This window comes from Passer montanus, unplaced genomic scaffold (genome assembly GCF_014805655.1).
Source record: "Passer montanus isolate IOZ18808 unplaced genomic scaffold, ASM1480565v1 scaffold77, whole genome shotgun sequence".
NCBI lineage: Eukaryota > Metazoa > Chordata > Aves > Passeriformes > Passeridae > Passer > Passer montanus.
This window is the reverse complement of record NW_024372923.1, coordinates 584,131-602,270: the sequence shown is the minus strand read 5'-3', so window position 1 is coordinate 602,270 and position 18,140 is coordinate 584,131. Positions and strand designations below refer to the sequence as shown.

The window sequence follows — 18,140 nt, the reverse complement described above, 5'->3', positions numbered from 1 at the left end:
ACAGATATTCAGGTTTTGACATTGGGTTTTTATTGATTGCTCCATGATGACACCAAAGTAAAACAGGATGCAATATTTAAAAATATTAATTTGTTGATATTTTTGGTTGTACAAAACCGTTGACTCAACAGCAGCTCTGCAGATAGTGTGAGGTCACAGTCCTGCATGGCTGCTCTGTAAAAACCTGGTGCTTGCAGGGGAGCTCAGAGTGAGAGATAATCTTTGAGTTTATCCATGATTCCATGGATTCCATCAGCTGGAACCACAATAACTGTCCTCAGGGGTTTCATGGGTACATCATCAAAGGACCATCTGCCACCCAGACAGGTGTCACTTTCCTCTTGCACAGAGTAGTTGAATTTCAGAAGGGCTTTCTAAACAACAGAAAAAAAACTTTCAGATTAAAATGTTTAATTAGCATGAAGATAATACATCATCCAAACAAAGGGAAAATAATGAACCTATTATGCCCATGCTTATTAAGAAGTTTTTTCCCCTCCTGAAGTGTCCACTAAAAAGAACAACCAAAAAATCCACTATTTGAAGTATTTTAAACAAACATTATATTTTCACAGAATTAATATCTTTCATATTAAATTCTATAATGTTTGCTACCATTATAGTTTGGGATGAGAGAAATAACCTAGGAGGGAGGGCAAAAAAAAAAAATCAATGTTCTGAGGCTCTGCTGCTTTCAGGGCCTACTCTTAAAACTGCCCAGAGTCCTAAAAATTAACAAATTTTTACTTTTATGAGTAAAAATCAAACATTAAGGGGATGAGCACCAAATGAATCCTGAGGAGAATTTCAGAAATCTCTTGGAGAGGTTCCAGATGGCTGAAACAACTGGAACATCCATTTATGCTTCTCCAGACAGGCAGGTGTCTAGAATGTGCATGATTTGTTTCCAGGGATATAAAACCCATACAGAAAGCCTCTTTTCATCAGCTTTCCTAGACAAAATTCCTGATGGACCAGAAAAACAACCTAATGAATAGTTCTAGTTCTCACACAAGTCAGATGAAGAGCTGAACCATCAAGTATAAACACTCACCTGATTCCTTCCCTTTGGGGGAAAACTGAGATCCACTCTCCTTTTAGGCTTTCCACTAACAATCTATCAAGGCTTTAAATCTCATTTTGGATGAATTACCACACCAACTGAGTGGCTTTGTTCAGGAACAATTTGAGCACCTTTAATCAGTTCCAGGTCTGATTTTCTGGTTATGACTTTAAGGAGCAGAGTGAAGGCCAGGGCAGAGCCAAGTGCAGGAAAAGGCTTCTCTCAGTTTGATATGGCTCCAAGTGCCTCACCACATTTAATGCTATTTTATGGCAATCTAATTAACATTATGTGTGATCAGGGAGGACAGGCACTCAGCACTAATTTAACACACACACATTATTAAGTACAGAGAGACATTTCATTTAATACCCTTCATAATGTTTAAAATGATTTTTTTTAAACACTGGGAAGACTGTTAAAAAGAAAAACATGCTCAGTTTGAGTCTATCCTTTTGAGCTGAAAATTACTGGAGTTTAGATGAAAGCACACAATTAGCCTTTAATAAAGAACAAAGATGAAATAAATAAATAAAAAATGGGCCTTCTACAACAGAACACCCATGGACACATGAGCCTCACAGGATTCTTCCAGCAGCTTTTCAGAAACATTTGACACAGACTTCAGCTTCAGCTTCTGTGGCAGGAACACAAAAACAAAATCCACAACTTTCTAACGCACAGAGGCTGCAACACAATTCCCTACAGCCACCAGTGAATTCCCCCACTTACATTTCTCTCACTCCCAAAAAATAAAATTACAGCCCTATCACAGCCTCTGTCAGAATGATTGCACACAGGAACCTTTGCCATTAACCATCCCATGCATGTGCAAGTCCTTTGCCCTGCAGGCACTGCCAGAAATGAAAAATAACAGCCTCTTGACAAAGTAATGATATTGTGTAATAGCAGTTTTATGACTTTGGGAACAAACAAACAAACAAACAAAAAAAACCCAAACCAAAACAAAAAAAAAAAAAAGAAACCCTGAAAAATTCTTTGCACTTCAAAGCACATCTTAAATTTAATTTTCTGCATTTTCCCCTCACCTGATCTGGCATGGGACCAGCAGAATTGTGTGGCCAGGTTGCCTTAGGAAATGGGAAGTAATATTTTCATCTCAGTGTTTCACCACTTTTTATTAATATACTTGCCCTGAGCAGAATGGAGACAGAAAAGGGAAGCAAGAGCCACCTCTTAGGATCCCCTTAAGTTTTTATTCTGAGCATTTTTTGCAAGTAGCAGGTACCCAGGAGGAAACAGATAAATCACTACACAAAATGAGGTTGATTGCTCCTCTCTCAACACTACTCCAAAATACCCTGGATTTAATTTTAAAGTATTTCTGATCATCTTGATAAAAGCTCCCATTGAATTTGAGGTGAAACATCTCTTGTTGATGACATGTAAAGAAAAAGAAGCATTTAAAATTAAATAATCATGTTACCTCATGGAAGAATTCTTCTTCTGCATTTGCAAACATTAATTCCTCCTTTGGCTGATTCCTCCCTTCCTTCCTCTTAGAATTGCTCTTTGTGGCCTCTGTAAAGGTCTTGCTGATAAGGAGGTAATAGTGGCACTTTCCACAGGGCTTGTTTGTTCTCTGTGCCTCAGTCAGCTCCTTCCTGAAGAGGAATAAATGCTTACACAAATCCCAAACAAGCATATAACCAAACCTTGTAATGCAGTGGTATAGAAAGGATATTCAAATTGCAGCCTATTCTTTTATGGCTACCTCAGAAAACCAATTTTGTAGCTGCATTCCTGGACCTTCAACATACTATTGGTACTTCAAACTATAAAAACATGGATGTTTTTCCTCAGCTCACAGGATAACCCTTTTTTTCCTGTTCATGGTAGTGTCTGTGCAATGATTCTAAGTGCAACTCCTTAAAAATACATCACATTATCACTCCCTTGAGGAACTGCAACTGAAAAGACAGAAAATACTCTTGCTCAGCCTTGTGTTCAACATGTTGTCACGCCAAAACCTTTAAGACAAAGAGGCTGAGATCTGAATTTGAGCTGTGACAATGCTGAATTGGGGAGACCTCAATCTGACTTCTAATCTCATCTCATGTGAGAGGAAAGAAGGCAAAAATGGAAGAAGAAAAAGAGATGATCTCCATTCCATTACTGGTTCCTTATCCAACAAAACTTCCTTGTTCCCAGCTCTCAGCGTGGCACTAAAATAATGTAATGCTGTGTTTCAGTGGATTAATTTATTTACATTCACCCAGCTTTTGATATAATCCATGAATTAGCAGAGATCAACCAGCACTTCACCTGCTTTTTCATTACTTGAAACTAATCAAAACATTGCATATTTACATGGGTCAAAACAAATTCACCTTTTAATCCTTTCCCTCAGTCCAAATCTCCCATTCCTGAGCCAGACATTAACACAGAAACACCCAAGCTGCTAACAAAGTTCTCATTTTTAAATTTTCCTAGATCAATGTGAAAATAATCTGCAATACAAGGATGAACTGCAACATACACACAGCTATTTCTGTAGAACAGCATATTCTCAAATTATATCCTCTATAGAATCTGAGAAAGTTTTGTACCTTTATAAAGACATGAAATATTTTTAAAATTAACTGAAGACCATATATGAGTTTTTTTGTTCACACTGCACTCATATCTACAGCATCAACTGTCTTAACACAGCTCTGTATACATAAGAATTCTGAAAAATATGATGAAAAATACCATTCAGCATCATGCAAGAAAGAAATAAAGCAGCAAACCTACTGGAGCTGCTGGTGCATGGGCAGAGCAATCTGTGGAGGGACGTTGATGAACCTTTCACTGAGGATGAGCCCCACAGGCTTTGTGCTGTCGTTGAGGAGCTTACTCAGCTGCTCCACCACGCGCTGCTCACAGCTCTGCTCACAGCGACTCACAAGCAGCTCTTTGATTTGCTCAGCACACTGGGTGCCCTGCAAGCAGAAGGTGCATTTCCTTTACCTGATACAACAGATGTTTACACAAGAAAACCTTGAATGCCACCTTTGAGGGAGCTTCCTACAGGCCTGGTGGCAATTCCCCTCAGCAGCCTCTAAAGCACTGCACAATTCTTTGAAATCATTCTCCAGCCCTGAAGCTGAGGGCAAGCAAAGCTTGTGAAGGGATGAGAACAAGGAACTGCAACACCACAGCAAAACTCCAAACTGCACAAGATCAAAGGGAGGAAATGCAAGAGATTGACAGCTCATTTATGATGGAATTTCTAGGACCAGTTTTAATTCTCTGGTTCATGTTTGACCCTCAGTAAGTTACTGCACTCAAAAAAAGCTACGCCACTTCAAGTTTTATCACCCCAGTCCTCCAGAGTGGAATTCCAAATCCTGGTCCAGCTGTCCAGGCTTGTTTCACAGGATGCAGTCTCATTTATTACTGATGCTAATATTTATAAGCAGATGTTACTGAGGAATACCAACCTTCCTTTCTGTTAAGTTCAAGCAGCTTATAAAACCAAATACTTCATCATCATCCTCTTCATCATCAGAACTGTCTTCCTGCACTTCTGCTTGCTGTTGAAAGGAAAAGCAACAACTCACACTGACATTCTATTTCCACTCTGTAGCAAAAGATGTTTTTCTTTCCAGGTGCTACCAGCAGATGAAAACCATTGAGGAAATCTGTACAAACACACACTGCAAATTCTGCTGCATCACTGAACACCTCAGTGTGCTCAGAGCCAGCTTTGGAGAGGGCCAGGCCATGCATCTTCTACAGCAGAGTCCTCTGAAAGGCACTAAAGGCTGATAGCTCACATTTAATAAGCAGCATCCCAGCCCAGGGGATGGAAATATCTTCAACAAAACCAATTTCCTTCAGTTTCTAATGGAGGAAATGTCTTGAAAAACCACAGAGCAACTAAGCTTTGACAGGGAGGGGGACAAAGAGCTGTGTCTTTGTAGGAAAGTCACAAGCTCCTATTTCTTATGGAGATGGTAACAAACCTCTCTATTGCATTTTCAGCTTCACTACACTGAAATTCAGGAAGGGAAAAGCCTTCCGTATGAAAAAAGAAACTAGCAATAACAATACATCAAATTCATTCTTTGCATGAAAGCAGGCATAGAAAATTTCAGTTCCCATAGAAAAATTATTCTTAAAACAGAAAAAGCAAGAAAGCATACAAATAACAGACAGGATCTCCTTCTGAAATACAGAAATAATGTCATTTTAACAAAGAAAGCTTTGTACTTCAATGACAAATATAATATCTGTCTTACCTTGATAATACTCCCAATGTGGTTCTGTTGTATCAATATATCAGTTAATTCAGCAGTGTTAACAGGAGCTTTTAGAAACAACTGGAAGACAGGAAACAAGTATTAAGTTTCAGGCACTGAGGGTATCTCATGGACCACTTAACAGAAAACAAAGTGAGATTTTTATTTATCTTCCTTCATTATAATACTGCAAACACTAACATCCAGCTGCTGGAGGTGCTTGCTCCTGCACCATCCACACGCTGCTACTTCCACACTGGTACCCTCTGGAGTTTGGTATGATCTGAAAACTGTGGCTATTCCATTCCTGAAGTGTCCAAGGGCAGGCTGGATGGAGCTTGGAGCAATCTGGGACAGTGGAAGGTGTCCCTGGCCAGGGCAGGGGGTGGCACTGGTTGGGCTTTAAGGACCCTTCCAATCCAAACTACACTGGGATTATCTAATAAAAGGAAGCAAAGTAATATATAAAAGCTATAAATCAATACAAAGAATGCGAGCTGATGCCTTTGCACAACTCCCTAGATATTATTTATCAATGCAATATCAAGTAGCCACAGTACCTGCTGCAGTAACTTCTTTATCCCATCATAGTCATTGTCTGATATGGAATGTGCCTCAAATTCAACATTCACTTCCTGTGGGGTATAACAGAGAATATCACACACATGTAGCAAGAGGTTATATCAGAACAAAGCTAAACTGTAAGAAACTTGAAGACAAGTAATGGCAAACAGCAGACACAGAACTTGTTTCCACCTTGCAGTAATGTCAGCAATTGTTATAATTTCTCCTGTGACCTTTAGAGAACATCTGTGAAAGCAACTTTTTAAAACTGACCCACCAATTGTGTCATGAACAAACCTTAAATGCCTTGCTCCTGCCATCTGGTTCACACAACTACAGATTTTGTAGCCACAGACTCCTCCTGGAGAGAGGCTTGATCCAGGCAGTTAAACCCTGGAAACTTCAGGACTGGGGTCTAACACCTTGGCTGCAGATTGCTGCAGACATTTAAATAATTACACCCAAACCCACAGTTCTGCTATTTCCCCAAAGCCTCCTGGCATCATTAATTAACCCCACTGTGGAACTCTGCAAGAGATGAGACCCAGGCTCTGCAGGAGAACTGCTGCTTCTCCTTCCAGAACAAATGCTGTGTGTCTACCAACATTTTTACTGCTATTCAATATTAAAAGTCACACACCTGCTTGAGGTTACTCTGCCCACCTATTCCACTGTTCAAGATCATTCAAGGTTATTCTGCCTTTTAATTGCCAGTTTCAATTACACCTCCTGAGCAACCTCAACAACTCAGCCTCACTTTTTTCACCACTGAGCCTCAGAATTCTTTCCAATCCCACATCAAAGTCATGGCCTTTGTTGTCCACTGGAAGAACAGTGTTAAAGACCTGTTTGCAGTGTAGAAAACAGGCACACGGTCCCTGGGGAAGCACTAAAATTCAGGAGACCCTGGCACAGGCTGCCCCTGGATCCCTGGAAGTAACCAAGGCCAGGCTGGACAGGGCTTGGAAAATCCTGGGACAGTGGAAAATGTCCCTGCCATGGCAGGGGGTGGAACTGGATGAGCTTTATATTCCTTTCCAAACCAATTCAGGGATTCTACAATAAAAGGAAGCAGATTTATTTTTATAATAATAAAACATAATAAAAGAGCTAATCCTCTGTGCTGACAGCACCATTTCCAAGCAGCCGCCCGCAGCCCCGCACCTGAGCAGACACACCTCGGGCCGGGGGGCTGTACGGCTGAAACCCCGGAGACCCCAACACTTGAAAAACAGTTAAAAATATAAAAACTTTCAACAACAACAACGCAGCGAACACGCTTCGGATCTCCGGCCCACAGGGACGCGCTCCCACAGGACACGCACCCAGAGCCCGCTGGGCCGGGTGGGGGACCAAACCCTTCCCGAACATCCCCTGACAGTCCCATCCCGAACATCCCTGACAGCAATCCCACACCAAACCCTTCCCGAACATCCCCTGACAGCAATCCCTCACCAAACCCTTCCCGAACATCCCGACAGTCCCATCCCGAACATCCCTGACAGCAATCCCAACCCGAACACGCCCTGCCAGTCCCACACGAGCAGGAGCCGTGCGGGGCCCGTCGCGCTCACCTCAGCGATGGGCTCGTCCGAGTCGGAGCACTCCGAGCCCTCGGAGCCGCTGTCGGAGCCCTCGGAGCTGCCGGAGCCGCTGTGGGAGCCCTGCTCCGCGGCGGGGCCCCGCGCCCGGCGCTTGGCCGGCGTGGCCATGGCACGGTGGAAGGGCGGTGTGTGTGGCCGCGGGATGTCGCCGAATGTCGCCGAGTGTGGCGGCAGGCAGCGCCCGCGGAGCGCGGAGGGGCCCGGGCGGCCGCGGAGCCTGAAGGGGGAGGCGCGACCCGCACCGCCCCGCTCTGCCGGATTTCCTCCTCGTGCTGTGGTGTCACTTCCTTCCAAAGGGAATTCCTTCACGGGGATGGTTGTCAGGGGTTAAATCAGGGCTGTTTGTGTCCCCCGTCCCTGCAGGAAGGGCTGGAGGTGGCACTCGGGGCTGTGGGGCTCGGCCGCAGCTCGGGCTCGGTGACCCTGGAGGCCGCTCCAGCCTCAGGGGTTCTGTGCTGTAAAAGGAACGGGGTGTCTGAGCATCTCCGACATTAGCGAAAAGTACTGTAAGTAGAAAGCAGCGTTAGTAAAAATTGCCAATCAAAGCAGGAGCCAGCCTGCTCGCTGTATACAAATCGTGTCCCGGCTTCCCCTGAACCAAATTCCCTGGATAATTCCAGACAGACCTCAGAGAAGGGTGACAGGGACAGCGCCGTAAGCACAGCGTGATTCTGGTCTTTATAAAAATGCCAGTCGGGAAAACGCGTTGAAATGTCCTCAGCACTGAAAGATGCTCATTACCGATCGAGCCTCGGTTGTATGGAACGTGTTCATTTAACGCTTTGTGTCTAATTAATGAAGAAATGAGCTGTTAATGAGGCCGTGGAAAGGAGAGCACTGGGCGCTCGCTGTTGCCAGCCAGAAGAAACGCAAGGCACAGAGCCTTGGGATGTAATTCCAGCCTTATAAATAATTTTAAATAACTGCTTCAAGTAGGATCAAATTTTCATATTCCCCTCAAACGCATTTGTGGGTTTTTTTATTTTGTTTTGGTTTGGGGGTTTTTGTTTGTTTGAGTTTTTTGTTTGATTGGTTTTTTGTTTTGATTTTATTTATTTTGGTTGGTTTATTGTTGGTTTTTGTGTTAGTTTTTTTTTTTTTAATTTGTTAAAGCTATGTTTGCTCTGTAAGCAATTAGATCATTGCTAAAATGTGAATACTGATATTCAGGGAAAGAATTTAGAGGAAGATGAATTTTCCTGTGTGTGTGATCTGTCAGGAGAATACCACACTGGTAACTGGGGTAAATGTGCACTTAGAGAGTGGATTTCTGTTTGTCTTATTTGTATATTTCCTTACTTCTTGTAACTTTGAGTTTAGCACCAAAGCTTGTAAGGAACTGAGAAGTATCATCTCCCATTTTTATGGCAGAATAGATGTTTTCAGTCCTGCCTTGTTTCCTAGAGTATCAGAGAAGGCGTATGAATATTATCTATATTATTATAGATGTATAAATATGTGCATATAGGCACATATATATTAAATAAAATCAGTATCTTTGCATGCTCATTTTGATGAGCAGAGGGTGAAAACTAGCATGGAAATTACCAGAAAAATTATATTTTTGTAGATAGGATCTGATTCAATTGCAGAACTTGGTGGCATTGTAGGGTTTGTTACAGCTTTTACAAAATATTCTTTAAAATGTGTTCCCCTTGATGAGTTTCACTAGAGCCTCTTCCTTGAGCAGTGTTATCTGAAGGCAGCACATTATTTTCTGCCCTTATCAGGGTGGGTGCTCCTGCCTGGAGAATGCACAATAACTGCTTACTCACTGTGTAAGCAGCAGTACAACTGGTAGCAACCCAGTTCTTGGAGCTGTTAAAGCCACTGTTTGAGTTAAAAACTCTCTAGATCTAATTTAGATAAACTCCATTCTTGTATTTCAGGGTTCTGCTGGGCTTCCGTGGTGAACAATGAAGGTTCTGCTGCTGAAGGATCCCAAAGACAAAGATTCAGGACCAGATCCTTATATTAAAGTGAGTAAAAGTTGAGAAAACAAAAAAAAAAAAAGTGTCACTTCTTTATTAAATGTGAATGCAGCTGTTTCAAGTGGGCAAAGGGGCTTAATCAAAATTAGAAGTGCATGTCTGAAATTATGCAGAGAGAAAAAGTATCTTGGAAAATAGCCCTTCCTGCAAAAACTTGTATTAATTATTGGACATTTGTACTGAATTCATTGTAACGCTCTCAGCAAAGTACTGATATTAAACCAGCTTCATTTGAATTAATTACTATTGATTATGGTCATATGGACAGAATAAAGATTAATTAAGAATAAAGAAATTCTTTGTGTTTTTACTGGGAATGTGATGTAAAATAGAGGTTACCTGTTGCTGGGGTTCCTTGGTCATGTGAGTAAATCTCACTCATAAGAGGAAGAATTCCTGATAAAAGAGGATTATTTCTTTAGAAGAAACCTACTGACAGAATTACAGAGATGCACAGGGACATTTGCAGGACTGGGTGGGCACTTGGGGACTTCAGAGTTTTGTGCTGGTGTCTCCTGTACCTCAGAAGGTCCCATAGCTGTTTGTTTAATAAAATCTTGTAATATTAAATAATTAACAAATCTAAACTAGATTTACCAGGGAAAGGAAATAAAATGCCTTTTTATTTTGCTTTAGCAAAGAGAAATGCTGCTGCTGACTCAGTCAGCTCTTTGAAAAAGCAAAAATGCTCTCTGGAATTTATTTCAAGAGCTGCAAACCTTTTCTTGACAGGAATTAGGATCATACAGCTTGGAAGCAACGTTGGTCCCAGTTTTGTCATTTGAATTCACCTCTATTGACAGCTTATTTGAGAAGGTAAGCTTGAAATTCTTTCAGTTGTCTTATTTCCAGCAGGATTTGGTTGCCAAGATCCCATGTCATCACTCTCTGTGTGGTGCCTCTTTTTGTTGCCACAAACCAGCTTTGTGCAGTAAAATTTCATGTACAGCAAAATTTAAGGACCTTGCCCTTGCTTGTTAAAGAATTAAATTGGTCAGACAGAATTCATATTTAAATTCTGAATTTTCACAAGTGTTGTTGTGCCTCATTTCAGGCAGTTATTGCAGCTGTTCTGTTTGTCACAAGGTTGTGAATAATTGATCAACTGATTTTTAAAATTAATTTATGTATATATATTTTTTTTATTATTTCTTACATTTATTGTTTCTAAATAGCTTTCCCATCCAGAGTGCTATGGAGGCCTAGTTTTCACCAGCCCAAGAGCATTAGAAGCCATCAAGATCTGTTTAAAAGAGAAGAGTAAGAAAGAGGGTAAGTACATATTGATATTCCTTGGTCTTTTTCTTCCAGCATCTTGTGAAATTTGGATTTTAATGAATTTTATTTCACCCACCAGTAGATATTTGGAGCATGATTTTTTAGAAAAACCTGAATTTCACAGTTCTTTTAACATCATAAAGGGCTCGTGCTACACTGAGCTTTTAGGGGTTATGTTTTCCACACTTAAAAATGAAGGAAAGGAGCTTTTGGTGCAAATTACTGCTCAGTGAGAGCTTTGCCAGCTCTGGTTTAGGAATATTTTGCTGCAGTGCCTGGTTTGCTTGCTGACTGCTGTCCTCCCTTAAAGAGAAGATCATCTCATAAGAAATTGCCATCACTTCTGTGCCTGTATAATTCATATAAAATGCTGCAGAAAAAGGCAGTTCTCTGTCTTGAATAAGAAATTTCTCAAGTGAATTAATTATTAGCTAAAAAATAGTGAAGTGCTGATGCATCAAAGCCAAGAGATGAGGAGTGAGGAAAAACTCTGCTAAATAGAAATACCCATCACAATGAAATGCCAAATCCTTGCAAACTTTTCCAAATTCTTGTCTTGGCTGATCTGGTGTGGAGTTTCTGCTTCACCTGCTCAATTTCTGGGCTGTGGACAAATCAAACCTTACTCTTGTAAGCAAGGTTACACTTTTGAGTAAGCAGTAAATGCACTGAGACCATCAGCAATTGTAGCACGTCAGCAGCAGAGGACAACCGATGAAGATTTTAGGTCAAAAGTAATCTCTAAATTTCATCCCTAATCTTAATTAGCACTTTTGGAAAATAAATATTTTAATAATAAAAATGAGTCTGTAGTTCCTATTTGGGTTCCTCTCAAAGGCAGTAAAGCCTTGTGGTTTTACTTCTGATTTTTATTTTTACTGTTGTAGTTTGTATTTCTTTTTTCACCCCCAGTAGTCCCAGAAAAGACTCAGTGTCCTGTGCTGCTCTGGTTAAAGCAAGGCAGTAAAAACTGGTGTATATATTTTATATTATATATAACTTGGTGTATCTATTTTTGATCCTTTAGAATTTGTACATCCAGATTTGCTGACTGTGTAGTGGAGTTTTAGTTATTTTTATCATTTTGCTGCCTTTGTGGATTAACAGAAGTCCAAATAGTCATTTACCATTCACATTCTGTTGCCATGTGCTTAAATTTCATTTAATTTAGTATAATTTAATGTTTTTCAGCCTGGTCAAAATCTCTTAAACAAATGTGGAATATCAAACCAACATATGTGGTAGGAAAAGCTACAGCTTCTTTAGGTAAGCTGGGGTTCAAAAAAGAAAAATTGGCTAAATCTGGCTTGTAAGTACAATGTTTGGAGGAGGAGCTGCTGTTCAAGGGTGCTGAGGAAGAAACTTAAGTTTTAAACTGCTTAATTTGGAAGAGAGGTAATTATATAAACATGAAATTATCCATGCTCCAGCCAAGGACATCCATGGATCTAATCCAGCCTCTGGATTTCTGCTGCTTTTGTTGTAATGTGATGGTCACTGCTTGAAAAATTGGGTCAAAACGGGAAAAAAACCCTTTATTCTTAATTTGAATGTGGTTTTGTCACTGCTTTTGGAAGTGAAATTGCACAGATGATTTGTGCACAAATTACTTGTGTGCCTCCCTTTCCATCCCAGGGTTCTGTGACAGGAAATCTGAATTGTTCTCATTGTTTTCCATGGTTTTTTCTTTGCTGCTTTTGGTTCCAGTGGAAGAAATTGGTCTTGTTCCACAAGGAGAAAAGGCTGGAAATGCTGAGAAATTAGCTGAATATATTTGTTCAAGTAAGTGGCTCAAATGTTGGAATTAAATTAAGGTAATGTCCCTTCCATCATTTCAGAATTTCCTTAAGGTAAAACCAAATGCATAGTGAGGCAAAAATACTTCAAAACACATATACAAGATACTAATTTGCATGTAATCTTAGACCCTCTAGTTAATTAATAAATACTATACGAGCCAGCAGGAAAAAAGTTTATTTTTACTAGAAGATCAGAGCTGTAATGATTGGAAATTGCTGCTAAATCAGAAGATTTAAGTCCTGGTGACTTTCCCCAAAATTACCTTGTGGTTCCAGAGGGATCTGGTTTTCAGCACCAAAGCTGAGTGGTTTTGAAGAAATTAAAGTGATGCTCTAAGTTTTGTTCAACCATTTTGTTATGGTTAAATCTGTAACTCTTCTCAACCTATTATCAGATTATTGGGGAGTTTTAAAAGTCCATTTGCTGACTTCTGTTTTTACTGTAATTTGTTAACATTTCCAGTAGCAATAAGGAAGATTTTTAGACTGAGGGGCTGTTTATTTTTTGAGTGGATGGCTCAGTGGAAGCACTGAAAAAGGAGTTTTTGTGCAGATGTGAGAGGTGCTGAGCAAAGTCTGCTCAGTAGCAGAGATTTATAGGAAAAAGAAAAATGGGATGGGAGCTGGGAAGGATTGTTTTTGCTGGGCACAGTGCTCCTTAATTCACTGGCAAATAAAATACTTCAGCCCTAGAGAATATTTAATGATAAAAATGAGAGCTGGCAACACAAGATCAAATAATAAATTCTGAAAATTAAAAATACAGCACGAAGGTGTCATGAGTGAAGAATAACCCATCTCCTCTCTTCTAATAGCAAATGTATTAAAGCAAAGAAAGCTTTCAGCTAATTTTTAGTGCTGGAAAATCTACTTCTGGCAATGAATTAATATTTGCCAGGGATTCTTTTGAGCAGAAAGACAAGAGAAATACCTGTTTATTGTGTTGCATGAAGGTGAAAAAAATTAACCAAGCAGTGAATTTCAGTCACTGGAGCCTGTTTGTTGTTGAGACATAGAAATATCCTCCAGGATTTACTGGGCTGTGCATATTTAAATCTCTCAGCTGATCAAGTGATTTACAACAACCTTGGAAGTACAGATGAAATTATCTCATGTTCCCTATTATGTATAAATTCATTTTTGTTTGTGCATGAAGAAGTAAATTAAAGGAATAGTTCTGAATTTCTTGTATCATGAGGGGTTATTGCCAGAATAAAATTAAAAGCTGAAATAATGAGATTTTTTTTTTTGGTTACCTTTTGTGCTTTGGTACCCAATTCAGTTTAAGGGATTGGGAGATAAAGGAATTTACTCCAAGACAGTCTGGCTTTACTCTTCTCAAGGCAAATACTTGGCTACAGAAGCAAGAGATCCCAGTCCTTGTTGTGTCACTCAGGCCTACCAAGGAATTTTTCTGTGCCAAAAGAATTGGGGTTTGTTCACAGGTATCACACTGACATTTCAAATAACTGCCATGACTTGCAGCAGAATTGATGCTGGAACATTTCAATTTTATTTAATTTTAAAATCCTTTTTACATTCTGAGCCAAGTTCATTTTTCCTCTTATTTTTAGTTTTAATTTTTAGAATATCTGGCTTCTTTTTAAACCTCAGTGTGCAGTCAGGACACTCAGGTGTGTCTGGGTTGGCTGCTGCAAGGGTCTTTCCACTTGATTTTCACTCCACTCCCCTTTTTTTTTCTTAATCCCTGAAGAATGTCTGCTTGAATAAACCAACAATCTCCTTCCAGCACTCAAAAGCATTTCTTCTCTAGTAATTGTCTCTTAAAAATATATTAACAAATCTGAATTAGTAATAAAATTATTTCATTTCTTTGGAAAGCTGAATGCAAAGCTGTATCAATCCATAGAATTTAATAGTGAAATTTTCTCTGTGTTTCTTATTTATAGAAAAGGCAAAAGCTGTGCAAAGCAAGTCTGCTGTTAAATTCCTAATTTACAAAAGCAAGTGAGGATATCCACTCCCACGCCAGCCGTGCAACCAGAATCCTTTTTCCTTGGGGAATTAAGAGAATGGAATTGCAGATAGAAAAGTTTCCAGCACAGTATTGTCCTTTTCTTTGTCTGCCTGAATATTCTTTTCCAGAGAGCTCTGTCATTTATTGAGCAGGACAGATTTTAAATATCAAATTGAGGCAGGTTGTGCTGAGGAGGAGATAAAGTGCATTTCTATTCCCCTTGCCCTTCTACAAAGGAAGTTATCTTTTTAGCCAATATTCATATTCTAGTTATGGAACATTTTTAATGTTCCTGCTAAGTAGCCTGTCCTGTGAATTGGGGCTGTGGATGTTTTCAGTTACCTCAGAGCTGAGTCTGTGGTGAGGCATTTGATAAATCAGCATTTGATACCTTTAAAATGTATTAAATCACATTTACTCTTTATTAAAGGCCTGAGTTAATTGAAGTTCTTGTTTGTGTGTTTACAGGAGAGAAACCCAATTCCTCAGCTCTCCTGTTTCCTTGTGGAGCCCTGAAAAGAGAAGTACTTCCTACAGTGCTTAGAGAAAAAGGTTGAACTTCCCCTGGAGACCCATTTTAATTAGTCAGTGATGATAAAAGTTGTACCTAAAGCTTGTGAACCAAATTGGAAGAAGTAAAAGTGGAACTTGCTGAGGAGAGGACAGGAGTAAACACTGGGAACTTGGATGGCTGCCCACAGCTCTGGGACCTGCAAATCTTTCATAGAACTTTTATGTGTCTTTTTTAGCCTAAAATAGTTACAATTCAGTGCAGTTAGGATGTTGTGAGTGCTGAACTGAAATAATAGAAATTAATGAATGAATTAATTATGATTGCTTGTCCTAATTGCAGGCATACCCCTGGAAAGCCTCACTGTTTATCAAACAGCCCAACACCCTGATCTGCAGGAATCTTTGAGCAGTTACTTCTCCCAAGAGGTACTGGACACTGATGTAGTTTGGGATTTTCTGAGGCAGGTGACAATGCTTCCCAGAATATTCTTTTTTTGGAAGTAGTGTAACTGAAATATCACTGGGCATCTTTGCTGTGCATCACAAATCAGAATCCAGGAATAACCTGCCCTACAGTTTGTGTAAAAGTAATTGCTTTTCATTTTTCAAGATTGCCCTTCTGGTTTTTCTATGTTAGGAGCCTCCATCACAGAATTACAGAATCAAGGAATGGTTTGGGTGGGAAGGGAGCTTAAAGCTCATGCAGTGCCCCCCCTGCCATGGCAGGGACACCTCCCACTGTCCCAGGCTGCTCCAAGCCCTGTCCAGCCTGGCCTTGGGCACTGCCAGGGATCAGGGGCTCCTTTGGGCACCTGTGCCAGGGCCTTACACCCTCACAGGGAGGAATTCCTTCCCAAAATCCCATCTAACCCTGCCCTCTGGCACTGGGAGCCATTCCCTGTGTGCTGTCCCCATGTGCCAAGGCCCTGGCACACTGCTGGAGGAGGGAGCTGTGCCAACTAAATCCCATCTAACCCTGCCCTCTGGCACTGGGAGCCATTCCCTGTGTGCTGTTCCCCTGTGCCAAGGCACTGGCACACTGCTGGAGAGAGTGAGCTGTGCCAACCCCTTCTTCTTTCCCCCAGGGGATCCCTGCCAGCATCGTGTTCTTCAGCCCATCTGGTGTCAAATTCTGCCTCCAGCACATCCAGAAGCTTTCAGGGGATTTGATCAACCAAGTCAAGGTATCTTCTCTTAAAAATGGTGGAATACAAGAGGCAATAAATTTGAGGTGGGCAAATGAGATAGAAGGGCTGTTAAACTACTGCAAACCTAGATTTTATCTTTGGTTTGTGTTTATTTCTCTGAAGAAAACCCCAGTTTATAGTAAATACAAATGATATTATACAGAATTATAGAATCCTAGAATGGGTTGGGTTGGAAGGGACCTTAAAACCCATCTTGTTCCACCCCCTTGCCATGGGCAGGGACACCTTCCACTACACCAGGTTGCTCCAACCCCATCCGACCTGGCCGTGGCTGGATTTTAAAAAAGAAATTGTTTTCCCCAACCAATTCCCCCATCTCCGTTGGGATAGACTTCATTTTCCCTTAGTGATGCCATGGTGTGAGGAGCTGTTGCTTGCACCAGGCTGCAGCTGATTAAAATTCCTCTCACTTTTCCCTGTTCTGTGGGACTCGGAGCTTTCAGTGTTTGTAATGGCGAGATAAATACTCATCCTCCCCGAGTCACTGCTAAGTAGCTCCATTGATGGGTGGCTTTTAATGCTGCAAATCTCCAGCCTGAGCTGGGGGAGCTGATGGCTGGGAGGAGCTGAGCTGGTGCTGTCCCTGCAGTTCGCTGCCATCGGCCCCAGCACGGCAGAGGCGCTGCGAGGCGCCGGCATCGCCGTGAGCTGCACTGCAGGGAGCCCCACGGCCCAGGACCTGGCTGCTGCCCTCCACGCTGCCCTGCACCCACGCAGCTGCTCGGGGCCCCTCTGAGGGCACAGCCTGCCCGGCGAGGTCTGCGTGGTGCTCCAGGAGGGCTTGTCCAATTTACAGACCTGCTGTCCTGCAAGAACGTGGGTTTTGGGATCATGAAGCACTGTCCTGGTCAGGGATGGGTGTGAGAAGGTTGCACTTAAATACTCTAAGAAAGCTGGGATCTGTCCAGCATCCTTAAAATATCCAGCTCTTCCCCTTCCTCCTGTGTGCACTGTGAATATTTTACCCTTGAAAAGCAGCTGTGAACACTGGGACACTGAAACCAGCCCCACACCTCCTCACCTCAGGTATCCCTCAGCACACAGCTCAGGTTGCATTGCTCTGTATGATCAGTTTTACTTGCACTTTTGTAGGAAAAACCCCTGTTCCAATGAAGTATTTTCTTCCGTAAACTTGTTTGTTTGTTGTTCTGCTTTTCAGATATTTGTACAAAAATGTTAATTGTAGATTCTTAGTGGAACAGGAGAACTCTTGTGGTGAAGTTGCTCTGTGTGGGGCTAATTCAGGTCAGCTGTTGCCCCTTGTTACCCTAACAGGGTCTTAAAAATTAGCTTTTGGTTTCTGTTCCTGTAATGAAGGATTTATTAACAGGGAAATAAACTGGCTTATCAGAGTTAATAATGGTGTTAGAGTTGTCTGTTCTGGATGTGGTTTATGCTTTAATTGTTTATCTCTGGAAGGGGAAAAATAATCCTATTTAGCACTAACACTCCCTCCAGCTAATGCCAGCGGCCTCACAGGAGATTTGAATCATAATGTACTCATTTATAATCCTCCTGAAAGTCATTTGTGTTGTTAGCACAGTGCTGAGGATCCTGGAGTAACAGAGAAACTCATTTGCTGCACAGTTCAGGTGAAGTCTGAGGATGGGACCTGAATTTCCATCCATGTGAGAGGCTCCACACCTGGAACAAGAGGGAAGCCAAGTTCTGTTCCTGTAAACTGAATAATTCCAGAGTGTGGGGTCATCAGTCACACCAGGCTCAGCAGGACATGTTTGGCTTATGAAACACTTCCCTGGAGCCAAGTTCTGTTCTTGTAAACTGAATAATTCCAGAGTGTGGGGTCATCAGTCACACCGGGCTCAGCAGGACACGTGTTTGGCTTATGAAACACTTCCCTGTCTCAGGATGAAATGGAATCCCAGGCTGGTTTG

General features: G+C 41.3%; 2 protein-coding genes across 5 annotated transcripts; one reads left to right on the top strand and one right to left on the bottom strand.

Moving 5' to 3' along the window:
* Nucleotides 1–7: 7 nt before the first annotated feature.
* LOC120512770 (BRCA2 and CDKN1A interacting protein) lies at nt 8–7,723 on the bottom strand. The gene is made up of 7 exons (XM_039731463.1): nt 7,449–7,723; nt 5,871–5,945; nt 5,311–5,391; nt 4,510–4,602; nt 3,821–4,008; nt 2,511–2,688; nt 8–374 (listed from the first exon to the last, which is right to left on the bottom strand). The coding sequence occupies exons 1-7, from the start codon at nt 7,584–7,586 to the stop codon at nt 204–206; spliced, it is 924 nt and encodes a 307-aa protein (XP_039587397.1). The 5' UTR covers nt 7,587–7,723; the 3' UTR covers nt 8–203.
* Nucleotides 7,724–7,792: 69 nt separating this feature from the next.
* On the top strand, nt 7,793–17,980 carry UROS (uroporphyrinogen III synthase). 4 transcript variants are annotated; one of them, XM_039731466.1, is made up of 10 exons: nt 7,793–7,984; nt 9,368–9,457; nt 10,202–10,285; nt 10,645–10,741; nt 11,939–12,013; nt 12,455–12,529; nt 14,993–15,076; nt 15,378–15,463; nt 16,123–16,221; nt 16,780–16,830. In XM_039731466.1, exons 2-10 carry the CDS (start codon nt 9,395–9,397, stop codon nt 16,813–16,815), a joined length of 699 nt encoding a protein of 232 aa, XP_039587400.1. In that variant the 5' UTR covers nt 7,793–7,984; nt 9,368–9,394; the 3' UTR covers nt 16,816–16,830. The 4 variants fall into 4 exon arrangements, with proteins under 4 accessions (XP_039587400.1, XP_039587402.1, XP_039587399.1 ...); XM_039731468.1 differs by lacking the exon at nt 16,780–16,830 and adding an exon at nt 17,833–17,980 and having other exon boundaries at nt 7,794–7,984; XM_039731464.1 differs by lacking the exon at nt 16,780–16,830 and adding an exon at nt 16,835–17,602 and having other exon boundaries at nt 7,796–7,984.
* Nucleotides 17,981–18,140: the final 160 nt, after the last annotated feature.

Excerpts from the sequence above, each read along its gene's own strand:
- LOC120512770 (XM_039731463.1), bottom strand. The coding sequence starts at position 7,586 with ATGGCCACGCCGGCCAAGCGCCGGGCGCGGGGCCCCGCCGCGGAGCAG. Across the intron at positions 5,392-5,870 it reads TAAAGAAGTTACTGCAGCAG|TTGTTTCTAAAAGCTCCTGT; the intron begins GTACTGTGGCTA and ends CCTGTCTTCCAG. Across the intron at positions 4,009-4,509 it reads TGAACTTAACAGAAAGGAAG|GGCACCCAGTGTGCTGAGCA; the intron begins GTTGGTATTCCT and ends TTCTGCTTGCAG.
- UROS (XM_039731464.1), top strand. The coding sequence starts at position 9,395 with ATGAAGGTTCTGCTGCTGAAGGATCCCAAAGACAAAGATTCAGGACCA. Across the intron at positions 10,286-10,644 it reads TTGACAGCTTATTTGAGAAG|CTTTCCCATCCAGAGTGCTA; the intron begins GTAAGCTTGAAA and ends GTTTCTAAATAG. Across the intron at positions 15,464-16,122 it reads GCAGTTACTTCTCCCAAGAG|GGGATCCCTGCCAGCATCGT; the intron begins GTACTGGACACT and ends TCTTTCCCCCAG.